The sequence below is a fragment of the Oryctolagus cuniculus genome, chromosome 2 (genome assembly GCF_051225735.1).
Source record: "Oryctolagus cuniculus isolate XC-2025 breed Fujian yellow rabbit chromosome 2, ASM5122573v1, whole genome shotgun sequence".
Classification (NCBI taxonomy): domain Eukaryota; kingdom Metazoa; phylum Chordata; class Mammalia; order Lagomorpha; family Leporidae; genus Oryctolagus; species Oryctolagus cuniculus.
The window spans coordinates 198,132,024-198,145,463 of NC_142868.1; the positions used below are offsets into that span (position 1 = coordinate 198,132,024).

Genomic DNA, 13,440 nt, shown 5'->3' on the forward strand with positions numbered 1-13,440 from the left:
CAAAGCCAGGAGCCAGGAGCTTCATCTGGATCTCCCATGTGGGTGGCAGGGGCCCAAGAGCTTGGACTATCTTCCACTGCTTTTTCCGGGCCATTAGCAGGAAGCTGGATTGAAGTGGAGCGGCTCGGACATGAACTGACCCCATGTGTGATGCCTGCGTCCCAGGTGGCGGCTTTACCCACTGCACTACGATGCTGATCTGGTGATACCTTTCACTGAGATAGGAAACGGGGAATTAGCACAGGCTTGAAGGGAACGGCACTGGCGTTAATTTTTGGACGTACTGAATTGACCAGCAGGCAAGATAGGTCAAGTGCTCAGCGGAGACACCAGAGCTCAGGATGGAACTTGGGGTCTCAGCGTGTAGCAGTTCAAGGCCTGAGAAAGAACAAGAGAGCAGCCACGAGAGTGAGAGAAGCAGGGCGTCCTTGGAGGGGCGCCAGCGTGAGAGGCGGGCGGGAGGGGCGGGGGACGGCCAGCGCAGTGCGTGCGGCCTGCGGGAGGGGGAACGAGCCGAGCGGCAGCAAGAGGCTGGGGAGGCCATGCAGGGGAAGGAGCCCCCAGTAGCAGTCAGCCAGCCGTCCTGTGCCACCCCTCGAGCCTGCTGGATGTGGAGGGAGCCACGGCTGGCCAGGTGACCGGCAGGATGTGTGCCCAGGGGTTTGTAGCAGGCACATTTGGGGATGCTGACTGAACAGAGCCCTGGGGGAAGGCGTCTTTGTAAACACAGCCAGGGGTACCTGCGTACAAAGCAAAGTCATGTCCTTACCAAGGGTATTAAGGAATTACCAATATACTTAGATCTTACTGTCATTCTTAGGAAGTTCCTATTTTCTGAATATAAATTCTGAAGTATTTATTGGTAAAATAAGATGTCAGGTATTTACTATGAAAAATTTTTTTTTGACAGGCAGAGTTATAGAGAGACAGGGAGAAAGGTCTTCCTTCAGTTGGTTCACCCCCCAAATGGCCGCTGTGGCCGGTGCTGTGCCGATCCAAAGCCAGGAGCCAGGTGCTTCCTCCAGGTCTCCCATGCGGGTGCAGGGCCCAATGTTTGGGCCATCTTCTACTGCTTCCCCAGGCCATAGCAGAGAGCAGGATTGGAAGTGGAGCAGCCCGGACTTCACTGGCGCCCATATGAGATGCTGGCACTGCAGGCGGTGGCTTTACCTGCTACGCCACCACGCCAGCCCTTGTGAGTGCAGAATATCACACCTGCTCGTAATGATAACTTCAGCCATAAAACTGGGAGGGGAGGGGGAATACACAGATGTGGAAGTCGGGGTGGATACGGCTGTGTTTCTAGCCCCATAAGGCGCTCTCTGGGCCTGCCGTCCCCTCCCACTCCACTCTCCCTGAGAACATAGCGCCACAGATGGGTGCTGTGTCTCAGTGCGCTTTCTGCATAAAAAGGCAGGGTTTTGCCTAAGAACCAGCTTTCACCTTCATTCAGAGGCAGTGTCAGCCTGTGGAGAGTCGTGGTGTTAAAAAGAAAAAAGGTAAAGAAGGCAGTTTTCCTAAAGGAGAGGCAGGGGTCATTGAGGCAGCGGACAGGGACGGGAACTGGCCGGTCAGTGACATCGGGGCAGGGAGGGCCTGAGAGCCCAGGGGCGGGGGGGCAGGGCAGTCGCCGAGCGGAAGGGGAGGGAGGAGAGCTGGAGACTGGAACACATTCAGTGACAGGAAAGAGCATTTGTAGAGGGAACGTGTGGAAGTCCAGTAGGACCTGGAGAGAAGGTGGCAGAATGTGTGGCACGGAGGACAGGCAGAGCTGGCCCTGGAGCAGCAAGACCTTCTCCAGTTAATAGACAGGCAGGAGGTTGGGGTTCAGGTGGTGAGCACTTGGGGTGTCGTGACTGGGAGGGAGGGAGGAGGTGGTGGTCTCAGGGCCACAGATAAGCGTGTGCGCATGGATTGTGCATGGACGAATGGGTGACTGGGAGAGCTTCTGGAGTATTCAGGTGAACCGTATAAAGTCTACCTCTTTCTGACTTAACCAAAATGACAGTTTCAGGTCATTCAGTCCAACAGCTGTTTGCAGGAGCAGAAGGAACTGTCAAGGGAAACAGACCGTTAGGCATGTCGAGGGCCATGAACTTAGGACAGGTGGAGAGCGGGTGTGGTATCTGCGCACAGCATGCAGATGTCAACCGTGGGGGAGGCTGGCAGGATGACTGGGTGAACTGAAAAGGACATGAAGACATCAAGGGTTGGCCGGCGCCGCGGCTCACTAGGCTAATCCTCCGCCTTGCGGTGCCGGCACACCGGATTCTAGTCTCGGTCGGGGCGCCAGATTCTGTCCTGGTTGCCCCTCTTCCAGGCCAGCTCTCTGCTGTGGCCCGGGAGTGCAGTGGAGGATGGCCCAAGTGCTTGGGCCCTGCACCCCATGGGAGACCAGGAGACGCACCTGGCTCCTGCCATCAGATCAGCGCGGTGCGTTGGCCGCAGCGCGCCAGCCGCGGCGGCCATTGGAGGGCGAACCAATGGCAAAAGGAAGACCTTTCTCTCTGTGTCTCTCTCTCTCTCTCTCACTGTCCACTCTGCCTGTCAAAAAAAAAAAAAAAAAAAAAAAAAAGACATCAAGGGTTTTGATAAGAGATGGTGGTTTGGGCCACGGGATCTAAAGTCGTTGAAGGCAGTGCGGGCCGGAGGAGGGGATAGCCCCTCAGGAAGAAAGTACCCGGGGCAGGGGATCAGAGAGGAGCTGGCATGAGGGCCCAGAAGGGTGGGAAGCGTGTGGGGAGTCCCACAGAGCCCTTGGGTGCCAGGATCCCAGTGGCCAGGGGACTGAGGGGCAGCCGCTGGCCTGGTCTTTGCTGTGGCCACCCCTTCAGCCAGAATGGTGGCGGAACTTGTCAAGAGAGGAAGTTAGTGAGGCGGGCGCGTGGCTCCTGGGTGAGAGCACAGGTCATTTCCGGGCGTTTGTCTCCTGTCTCCATGACCAGCTCTGTAAGTGTTGGCACACAGGAGGAAGTGGTGACCATCCGTACACCGTACACCTTACCGACGTTCCCAACAGTAAGCTCCCCCTTTGGAATGATGTTACTGTGCTAGAAAAATAGTATCCAAAGAAAACCAGTGTGCTGGCATCCTTGTGAAGTAATTTTAGCACAAAAAAAGCCATTATTTAATTTAGGGCTTCATTGTTGTCCGAAGAACATTGATTCCTTTGTTTTTCAGATGTCAACAAGTTTCAAGATGTTTCTGGATAACTGGAATATTCAGACAGCTCTTTGGCTCAAAAGGTATGTTCCTGTAAGACATTTCTAGCTGTGCTTTTCATCTAGACGTGAGGTTGAGCTGCAGTGAGTTCAGGCTCTTGATGGAGTTAACTGCGCTGAGTGACGCCGTGGCCTGGTGTTGCCCAGGAAGCATTGTCAGTGTCCTCCAGGCGAGGCGCTTGTCAGACTGTGGGCTGAGTCGCAAACGCTGCTCCCACCGTCCTAGCCCGCCCCGAAGGCCCCCGCGGTGTCTCAGGGCGCCCGGTCCTCCTCGGCAGTGCTTGCTCTCGGCGGTTGAGATTTGGTTAGAAGACCATGCCTGCACCACCACTGCACGTAGGCCCTGGGTTTCCCGAGCAGTCCAAGGTCTGAATAGTTGAGTTCAACAGACCTGCCCTCTTAGGCTCAGAGCAAAAGATGAGTTAGACAGGAAGACCCGGGCCCTGTACTCACAGAGAGGGAGAGAGAGAGAGGAGAGAGAGGAGAGCAGGAACTGTGAGCACGGGAAGAGAAGCGAGCAAAGGCCTCTCCGCAGCAGTCTGCTCCAGCTGAGGCTCCTGCCGTCAGGCAGACAGGGCAGGCACAGGCCGCGCAGGCGGAGTCGCTCCCGGGAACCCCGCAGAGACTGCAGGGCTCACTCTCGTCCTCACGGGCCCGTGTCTGGGAACCCCATAGAGACTGCAGGGCTCACCCTCGTCCTCATGGGCCTGTGTCCGGCAACCCCATAGAGACTCTGCAGGCTCACACTCGTCCTCACGGGCCTGTGTCCGGGAACCCCACAGAGACTGCAGGGCTCACCCTCGTCCTCACAGGCCCGTGTCCGGGAACCCCACAGAGACTCTGTAGGCTCACCCTCATCCTCACGGGCCCGTGTCCTGTCTGGGGTATCTCACTGCAGGCTGCCCTGGCAGGGCTGTGAACAGCCTGCCTTTGTCATGTCCTTTTGTCCTTTTTATGAAAACTGAGAAGTTGAATGTCTGTCTGTTGCCATATCCAAAAGACATTGTTATCACCTCACGGAGCCTGTGGCCTCCCAGCAGCCCGGATTCTGGGGCTGAGCTGTTACATTGTGGTGCTGCTTGTATTGTAAACTTGATGCCTTAGGAAAACCTTAGTTAGAGGAAGCACAGCAGAGCTTGTTTGCCAGGAGAATAGTGTTGTCGTCAGGTCACTGCAAAGTCTGTAGTGTTTTTAAAGAAAGTAATAGGGTAGAATTAAAATGTGTCTTTTCTTTTATAAATTATATAGATTTCCAACACTAGAAATGACCCCTGTAGTTATTATCTGTACCCACAAGAAGGAGAGAGTTGAACTTACATTCCTGCAGTTGGCGTTAGTGGATCACCGGTTAGGTTATCCCCAGGATAGAAGTGACGTCGTGTTTTCTGGTTACCATGACTGCGCGAGGTAATGAAACAGTCGTGCGGCTTCCTAACCTCGGCTCACTCACTCCTCTTGGCTCTCCGTGTTTTTCGTGGTTTCTAGGGTGTGTTATGAACGAGCCTCCTTCAGTCCGACTATCCAGACGTTCTTTCTCTCTGCCATTTGGCATGGGGTCTACCCAGGATATTACCTAACGTTTCTAACAGGGGTCTTAATGACATTAGCAGCACGAGCTGTAAGTATCACGCATTTTGTTTTTAATTCCGTGGTCGACATGCACTGTTGTGAAAGCCCGAGTAACTGTTCTAAGGCAGACCTCACTTCTTGGCCGTGGCCGGCAGCCGCCTCGCGGCAGCCAGCATGCACTGTGCCTGCCTGCCTGCCGCGGGCTCCCGCGTGCCAGGCTCCGCACCGCGTGCCTCACCGCAGAAGACACGCTGCTGCGTGCCTGGCTCCTGGGCAGCGCTCAGAGCGTTATTACCTTCTAGAGGTCGGCACTGAGTTAGGGGAAGCTGGTCGGGGGGGTAGTTCACTTCTGAAATGTGTCCTGAAGTTGGAACACCGAGTCCTTTGCAGATAAAAGCTGGGACCTGGACAGACCCGGGGGGGCGGGGGGCAGCGCAGCGGGGCTGGCCTTCAGTGGGGTCTGGGGAAAGCGATGAGGACAAGAGGGGTCGTTGGTGGAAGTCCCGCACGGCGGGCACGGCCAGCGGCGCTGCGCTATGGTTGAACAGCTCGCTGGCTTCATGTCATACTCGAGCCGATTTTTACTCCGTTCAGTTCTTCTGTAACCTTTTTCAGCTTAATATTTTATGAGATAACAATTTTAATTTACATTATAGTCAAAAGCTTAATGACTCTACTAAATGAAGAGCTCAGCAGATAGGAAGCAGAGACCATGGTCCGGCAGGACAATGGGCCGCGCGGGCTGTGGGCAGTGCTCAAGTGAAGTGTGTTCAGCTTCGCTCAGTAAAGTACCTCTAAAGATGATGCAACTCTGAGGTGCACTGGGGACGTATGGGGGAAGCTTCAAGAAGTATTAACTAAGGGCTATACTTTTTAGTAGTTGTTAGCCTAATTAGGCCTCGAGTCAGAGGCATAAGGGGTGATGTGTATGTGTATATTACAAGACGTGTAATGGTCCATGGAGTAGATAGGCAGTACACAGGCTTTTAGAGATGGGAGAAATCTCTTTTGGTTGGATTGACTAGAGATGGCCTCATTAAGAAAGTGTTTGGGCCTGGGCTTTGGAAGATGAAATTGATTTCAATCGTGAGGCACAGTGTAGGAGAAAATGACACTCTAGGCATAGGAATAGCATTAGCAGAACCAAGTTTGACAGTGCGTGGTGTGCTTGGGCCACCAAGGAAGCCTAACTGAGACAGAGGACGTGGGCAGAGACGGTGGTGATTCAAGGTCCGCAAATGAGGAGGGGAGGGGGCCGATACGAAAAGAACTTGAACACCAAACTGGGAAGGAGCCTGCCCTGTCCTGTGTGCATAGGGGAGGAGCCTGCCCTGTCCTGTGTGCATAGGGGGGGAGCCATCCCTGTCCTGTGTGCAGTAGGGGGGGAGCCTGCCCTGTCCTGTGTGCACAGGGGAGGAGCCTGCCCTGTCCTGTGTGCAGTAGGGGAGGAGCCATCCCTGTCCTGTGTGCATAGGGGAGGAGCCTGCCCCTGTCCTGTGTGCATAGGGGAGGAGCCTGCCCTGTCCTGTGTGCATAGGGGAGGAGCCTGCCCTGTCCTGTGTGCATAGGGGAGGAGCCATCCCTGTCCTGTGTGCACAGGGGAGGAGCCTGCCCTGTCCTGTGTGCACAGGGGAGGAGCCTGCCCTGTCCTGTGTGCATAGGGGGGGAGCCATCCCTGTCCTGTGTGCAGTAGGGGGGGAGCCTGCCCTGTCCTGTGTGCATAGGGGAGGAGCCTGCCCTGTCCTGTGTGCACAGGGGAGGAGCCATCCCTGTCCTGGGTGCAGTAGGGGAGGAGCCTACCCCGTCCTGTGTGCATAGGGGAGGAGCCTACCCCTGTCCTGTGTGCATAGGGGAGAAGCCTGCCCTGTCCTGTGTGCATAGGGGAGGAGCCATCCCTGTCCTGTGTGCACAGAGGAGGTGTGGGGAGCAATCCGGACTAGACTGAGTTACTGGAATTAAGACTTATTCTATGCATCTGCTCTCCCACAATATGGCGCTGGGAGAGAAGTAAACAGCTTCTGCACAGCTGCCTCCAGTTCAACTAATAAACTGTAGGACTTGCTATTGATTGGAGGAGAGCAGCGTACTCGGCGTGTGGGCAGCCGAGTTAGGATTGGCGGAGGAGGACTATAAAGGAGGAGAGAGACGGCATGCACCGGGAACATCTATGGGGAACATCTAAGGGGAATACCTGTGCAGCCCCCGAGAAGAGCCGGCCGGCGGTGTGCCGCTCCCCTGCGGAAGTGGGGAATGCGGCCAGGGGGAACTGCCCTTCCACGGAGGTGGAAGGGATAGTAGCCAACCCGGGAAGAACCAGCAGCAAACCCGGGGAGGGCCGAACAGACGAAAGAACAGCGCAGGGTTTAGTGTCGCTCCTCCACGAAGAGGGGGAGCGACAAGGAGGAGCCTACCCTGTCCTGTGTGCAGTAGGGGAGGAGCCATCCCTGTCCTGTGTGCACAGGGGAGGAGCCTGCCCTGTCCTGTGTGCAGTAGGGGAGGAGCCTGCCCTGTCCTGTGTGCACAGGGGAGGAGCCTGCCCTGTCCTGTGTGCACAGGGGAAGAGCCATCCCTGTCCTGTGTGCACAGGGGAGGAGCCTGCCCTGTCCTGTGTGCACAGGGGAGGAGCCTGCCCTGTCCTGTGTGCATAGGGGAGGAGCCTACCCTGTCCTGTGTGCAGTAGGGGAGGAGCCTGCCCTGTCCTGTGTGCACAGGGGAGGAGCCTGCCCCTGTCCTGTGTGCGTAGGTGAGGAGGCTGCCCCTGTCCTGTGTGCACAGGGGAGGAGCCTGCCCTGTCCTGTGTGCATAGGTGAGGAGCCTGCCCCTGTCCTGTGTGCAGTAGGGGAGGAGCCTGCTCTGTCCTGTGTGCACAGGGGAGGAGCCTGCCCTGTCCTGTGTGCATAGGGGAGGAGCCTGCCCTGTCCTGTGTGCATAGGGGAGGAGCCTGCCCCCGTCCTGTGTGCATAGGTGAGGAGCCTGCCCCTGTCCTGTGTGCATAGGGGAGGAGCCTGCCCCCGTCCTGTGTGCACCGGGGAGGAGCCTGCCCTGTCCTGTGTGCACAGGGGAGGAGCCATCCCTGTCCTGTGTGCACAGGGGAGGAGCCTGCCCTGTCCTGTGTGCACAGGGGAGGAGCCTGCCCTGTCCTGTGTGCAGTAGGGGAGGAGCCTGCCCTGTCCTGTGTGCATAGGGGAGGAGCCTGCCCTGTCCTGTGTGCATAGGGGAGGAGCCTGCCCTGTCCTGTGTGCATAGGGGAGAAGCCTGCCCTGTCCTGTGTGCATAGGGGAGGAGCCATCCCTGTCCTGTGTGCACAGGGGAGGAGCCTGCCCTGTCCTGTGTGCAGTAGGGGAGGAGCCTGCCCTGTCCTGTGTGCACAGGGGAGGAGCCTGCCCTGTCCTGTGTGCATAGGTGAGGAGCCTGCCCTGTCCTGTGTGCAGTAGGGGAGGAGCCTGCCCTGTCCTGTGTGCAGTAGGGGAGGAGCCTGCCCTGTCCTGTGTGCATAGGGGAGGAGCCTGCCCTGTCCTGTGTGCACAGGGGAGGAGCCTACCCTGTCCTGTGTGCAGTAGGGGAGGAGCCTGCCCTGTCCTGTGTGCACAGGGGAGGAGCCTGTCCCTGTCCTGTGTGCATAGGTGAGGAGCCTGCTCCTGTCCTGTGTGCAGTAGGGGAGGAGCCTGCCCTGTCCTGTGTGCACAGGGGAGGAGCCTGCCCTGTTCTGTGTGCAGTAGGGGAGGAGCCTGCCCTGTCCTGTGTGCATAGGGGAGGAGCCTGCCCTGTCCTGTGTGCAGTAGGGGAGGAGCCTGCCCTGTCCTGTGTGCAGTAGGGGAGGAGCCTGCCCTGTCCTGTGTGCATAGGGGAGGAGCCTGCCCTGTCCTGTGTGCAGTAGGGGAGGAGCCTGCCCTGTCCTGTGTGCAGTAGGGGAGGAGCCATCCCTGTCCTGTGTGCAGTAGGGGGGGAGCCTGCCCTGTCTTGTGTGCACAGGGGAGGAGCCTGCCCTGTCTTGTGTGCACAGGGGAGGAGCCTGCCCTGTCCTGTGTGCATAGGGGAGGAGCCTGCCCTGTCCTGTGTGCATAGGGGAGGAGCCTGCCCTGTCCTGTGTGCATAGGGGAGGAGCCTGCCCTGTCCTGTGTGCATAGGGGAGGAGCCATCCTTGTCCTGTGTGCAGTAGGGGAGGAGCCATCCCTGTCCTGTGTGCATAGGGGAGGAGCCTGCCCCTGGCCTGTCTAGGCAGGGGTGGAGTCTTGTGTTTCAGGCATGGGAAGGGAATGCTGAAGACTATAGTTGAGGAAAGTGGCGCTGGCACTGGTGGGCACAGTGGGCTAGAGAGGGCTGGCTGCTGTGGCAGTGAGCTAGGCAAGAAGCTGCAGGTGCCGGGAGGTGACTGGCCACTAGGACTGATGGTGTGTGTCTGGAGGAGCCACCGACCACGCACCGCTCTCCTCTGGAGTCAGGCGTGGTGTCCTCGTCATAGGGCCATGTTTCACTTTTACATAGACAAGCAGCAAGGGATGTCATAGGGAAGAAGATCATGTGAAGGTCGCGTAGTTCCAAACTGAAATATCTTGACTTTTGAAAGCCACAGAAGTTATTAAAAAGTACATGTTAGAAAACTTCTTTTTGGGTTTTGTGAGAAGCCATTCCAACATGTATTGTTGCTGTGTGTTTAATTAAGACTGTTTGACCACGCCCAAGGTGTGGTGGTTGTCTGTCTCTCACAGACGCAGACGCTGTCCATTTCACAGTGGTAAAGACACGGACAGTGGAGTGGACTTCGTAGGCTGTAGTTCTCCGAGTGTAGCGTAGGCGCTCTGGGCACTGTTACTTTTAGCTCTGGAGGGAAATGTTCCTTTCAGTGCGACTGGAGATCTCGGGAGGAGGTGCCCAGAGCCCCCGCAGCCTCCTCCCGAGATGGGCCAGCTGTGTGTGCCTTGCTGCTGCCCGTCTGCACCCTCCCTTTCTTGTGGGCCCTGCGTGAGTTCCCTGTAGAGCAGTGCCGTTAGAGAGGCCCACTCGCGGAGGGAGTGCCCTTCCAGCGCTGGCCGGCCAGTGGGATCCCTTTAGCGATGCTGGTGAAGACGCGGCAGACGGTCTGTGTTTCTTGGTTTCAGATGAGGAACAACCTTCGCCATCACTTCCTCGAACCTCCCCAGCTTAAGTTATTTTACGACGCTGTAACCTGGATGGTGACTCAGGTAGCGATCAGCTACACGGTGGTGCCGTTCGTGCTTCTGTCCATAAAGCCTTCCTTCTCGTTCTACAGGTGAGTCTGCCTGCGAGGACTCCACGGGGCTGACTTCGTTTTTAAAGGAAGTTCCCTGCACCGAACAGGATAGGAAAGTAGTACCCTCGCTGTCGGTGGCTTTGTGATCCTAAACCGAGCGGTCTTGAGTTTCTTTAGAGAGTGAATGACTCCTGCCAGTGAACAGCTTCTGTTTCCCTTGTTTTCCTTTCACTCTGTGTTTTATGTTTCAGGGTTCTGTGATCAAGCCTCTTGATGGACGTTGTCCTAAATCCCATGTCCTTTCTTCTCTTATTCCCTCTCCCTGCCCCACCAGACTCAGCCCTCCCACGTTAGGTTGGCCTTCTTGCGTGGGCTCTTCACCCCTGTAGCCTTTAGAGTGGCTTAGCACAGAGTATGTGGCCAAAAAATGGTTGGGTCAACTGTAACAGCAACCAGATAGGAAGCCCCGACTCGCTGAAGTTTGCATCTAGCAGGAGCGGGGCATGTTTTGCAGCGTGCGTGGGCCGTGGTTAGCTTTCCTGCCCCGACACTAGTCTTACCGCACTGGGCTTGCAGCGTGGAAGCGTGTAGGGTACATTCGCTTCGTTGCTCCGTGCTCCACTCGCGGCGTCTGTTCCCAAACGCGAGCTTTCTTTGATGAAAGCAGCCGCCCAGGAGCATAGTGCTGCTGCGTGCCTGCCCCCGAGTGTGTGTGGCCCACAGACAGTGCCTGGAGCGGAGGCCAGCCTCCCCGCACTCCCTCTGTGTACTGCGCGTTTGACTGCGTTGGAAGGATTGCTGCCCCTGTGCTGTGCATAAGTCCTTCCCTGCTCTGCTCTGTGCAGTCGTGGCCCGAGGCCCTTGCCGGGGATTCCAGCCGACCCCAGGCGTCCTAGGCCACTGGCGTATGCGCTGTTTCCAGTTACCCTGGTGTAGGCCACAGAGCCGCAGCAGCTGCCGGCGGGCGCAGCAGAGTGAGGTCGTGGAAAACACACCCAGGGGCGGGGCATGTGACGTTTTGACACCTGTGCAGTTACCAAGTTACACACACGCACAGCTGAGTAAAGTGAATTTCTCTTTTTCCCTTTCAGCTCCTGGTATTACGGCCTGCACATTGCGTGTATCTTAGTACTGTTGTTGCTGCCAGTGAAGAAAACTCAGAGAGGAAAGAGTACACATGAGAACGTTCCGCTCTCTCGATCCAAAAAGTCTGACGGAAGTGAAAATTCTTTGGGCCAGAACAGTTTCTCCACCACAAACAATATTTGCAGCCAGACTCGAGGAACGACCTCCAGACACTCGTTGCTGAAGCAGTGACCGGGAGCCTCCGCTGGCCGCGCGTTGGGGACAGACGCCTGGCGTAGCACCTGTCCCAGGAGAAAGGGGCTGGGGGATGGGACAGTGGTAGAGAGGGGATTTCCGGGTGAGCAGATGGGAGCGCAGTGCAGCAGCCCCTCCCACGCCGTCCCTGCGGCCACGCCTCCCTGGTCCTTCCCTGTCTCACGGGGGCTCTGCCTCGCACAGCGCCCCACGTGGGCCCCACCGCTGACTGTGCGTTGTGTACCCCAGGCGCTGAAGAGGTGGACGGCTAATCGGGTCGGTCTGGGTGACTGGGAGAAATTAACTTTTCCAAACGAACGTCTTGCCTTAAACCCTGTCTTTCCTGAACTCTTGTTCCTACATGGTATTTTCATGTGTAAAATTGTGAGAACACTATTTCAATATTTGGTGTTGTGCGCTGTAAAGGAATTTGAACAGGATATTTGAGATCACTGATACTTGAAAACATGCAATAACATCTCAGTATTTGAGGAGGGCTTTTCTCAAGGCAGCCCCAGCGAGAGAGCCCGCGGCCAGGCGCAGGCATGGGGCCTGCTCTGCTGGGCCGCTCATCAGCCGTGCCAGTCGGAGCACCCTCCCAGCAGGAATTGTTGAAGTTACTTAGGGTGGTCATGTGGTATTTTAAGCTGCTTTTCCTGGAAACCTAGAAGGTGACTAAGGCAGGCAGGAGTGAGGTGGTCCAGAGCTTCGGCACAGGCCGCCCGCCGTGGTGCTGTTCCGGGGCGTTACTGGGACTGTTAGCTTCACAGCTTCGTAATGCTTGGTAATGGACTTCGAGCATAAATCATATATAATTAGAGATTAAGAGAGTGATAGTGGTAGATTGTTCGGGGTTTTGAAAGAGAAATCTCCAGGTACCTTTGTTGTCTGATCAGTTTCTTACCTGACACTAATTTGTATTTGGGAAGGTTTTAGGGAAATACAAACTTAGTCATTGAATCGAACTTTTTTTTCTTTTTTGAAAATATTATAAATTTGTTTTTGAACTCTTCTCACATTAAAATGTTGCTGTTAACTCTTGTTAAAATTAGTTGTAGATTCTGTAAGTAGAAAAATGTGCTTTCGTCTGATGGGCCGTTTTGCCCGCAGTTGAGGCAGCCTTGCATTGGCAGGTGTCTCCTTCAGCCCCCGGGGTTGTGTGGCTGTAGCAGGTGCGAGCCTGGAAGCCAGTCGGTGGTCAGTCACCCACTAAGGAACAGGAGGGGCGGGGCCTCTAACTTTCACTGTTATCTGACCAATCTTTTGTGCAATTTATTTTCTTTTTGCCTTAAATTTTTTTAGTGAGATGCAAATTGTCCATGATGAGTTTATTTGCTTTTTGTCACTAATAAATTTTGCAAGTGAAGTTGAGGACAGAAAAAGCAGGCTGGCATAGGCTGTGTGGTATCTCACTTAAAGAAGGCAGCGAATGCATTCAGAACCTTTGAGGTCGTAATCAGCAAACATGTCAGCGTTTCGCTGCAGAACTTCCGAAATCAAGATGGCCTGATTCTTCTGACGGCAGAGTTCCCTGCGTGATGCGTTTGATTAACCGTCTCTGCCTCCCGGGAAAGGAGGAACAGCTAAATACATGCTGTTGTCCTGCTGAAGTTAACATGGCTGCGTAGAGAGCATGGACAAGGTTGTCCCTGGGCGGGGGTGCACCCCAGGACGTCTCCCCGCTGTAGCCAGTGCTGCCAAGAACCCTGTCCCTGTTGGAAAGGACAGGGACCGGCCCAGGCGCGTCCTCAGTGAAAACCAGGACGGTTAGTAAGAATTCGTGGCATTTGATGGCTGAGCCCGTCTGGCCACCGTTTCTTTCCGTTTCCTGAATATGTCTGTGTCAGCCGCTAAACCGAGATCAGCCACCTGTTTCTTGTTCAGTGAGCAGAAAGCGAGATTTGTTATCCGTTTTCCATTTACTTTGAAAACAATTAGTGACACATCCAGTATGATTTTCGTCTTCCTGAAACACTGGTTTTATTCTTGTGAAAAGGCTGTTGGCCAGCTCTCTGCTAGCTTCTAGAAGCGGTGACCACAGGTGACAGTCTGGACGGGGGGCCGAGGGAGGAGCGTGGCCGTCAGCTTGGCTTTTCTCCTCGGGAGGTTCCTGTGCCC

General features: G+C 55.8%; 1 protein-coding gene across 16 annotated transcripts in view; it reads left to right on the forward strand.

The window, feature by feature from the left end:
• Positions 1-12,370, forward strand: part of MBOAT2 (membrane bound glycerophospholipid O-acyltransferase 2) — a 123,594-nt gene extending 111,224 nt beyond the window's left edge. For 10 of the 16 annotated variants that reach the window (XM_051833321.3, XM_051833323.3, XM_089327851.1 and 7 more), the window contains 4 exons: positions 3,181-3,245; positions 4,707-4,839; positions 9,890-10,041; positions 11,094-12,370. In XM_051833321.3, the coding sequence (XP_051689281.3) occupies positions 3,181-3,245; positions 4,707-4,839; positions 9,890-10,041; positions 11,094-11,319 (576 nt within the window). In that variant the 3' untranslated portion in view covers positions 11,320-12,370. The remainder of the gene's footprint in view (positions 1-3,180; positions 3,246-4,706; positions 4,840-9,889; positions 10,042-11,093) is intronic. The other 6 variants (XR_016230648.1, XR_016230649.1, XR_016230650.1 and 3 more) reach the window with 1 other exon arrangement.
• Positions 12,371-13,440: the final 1,070 nt, after the last annotated feature.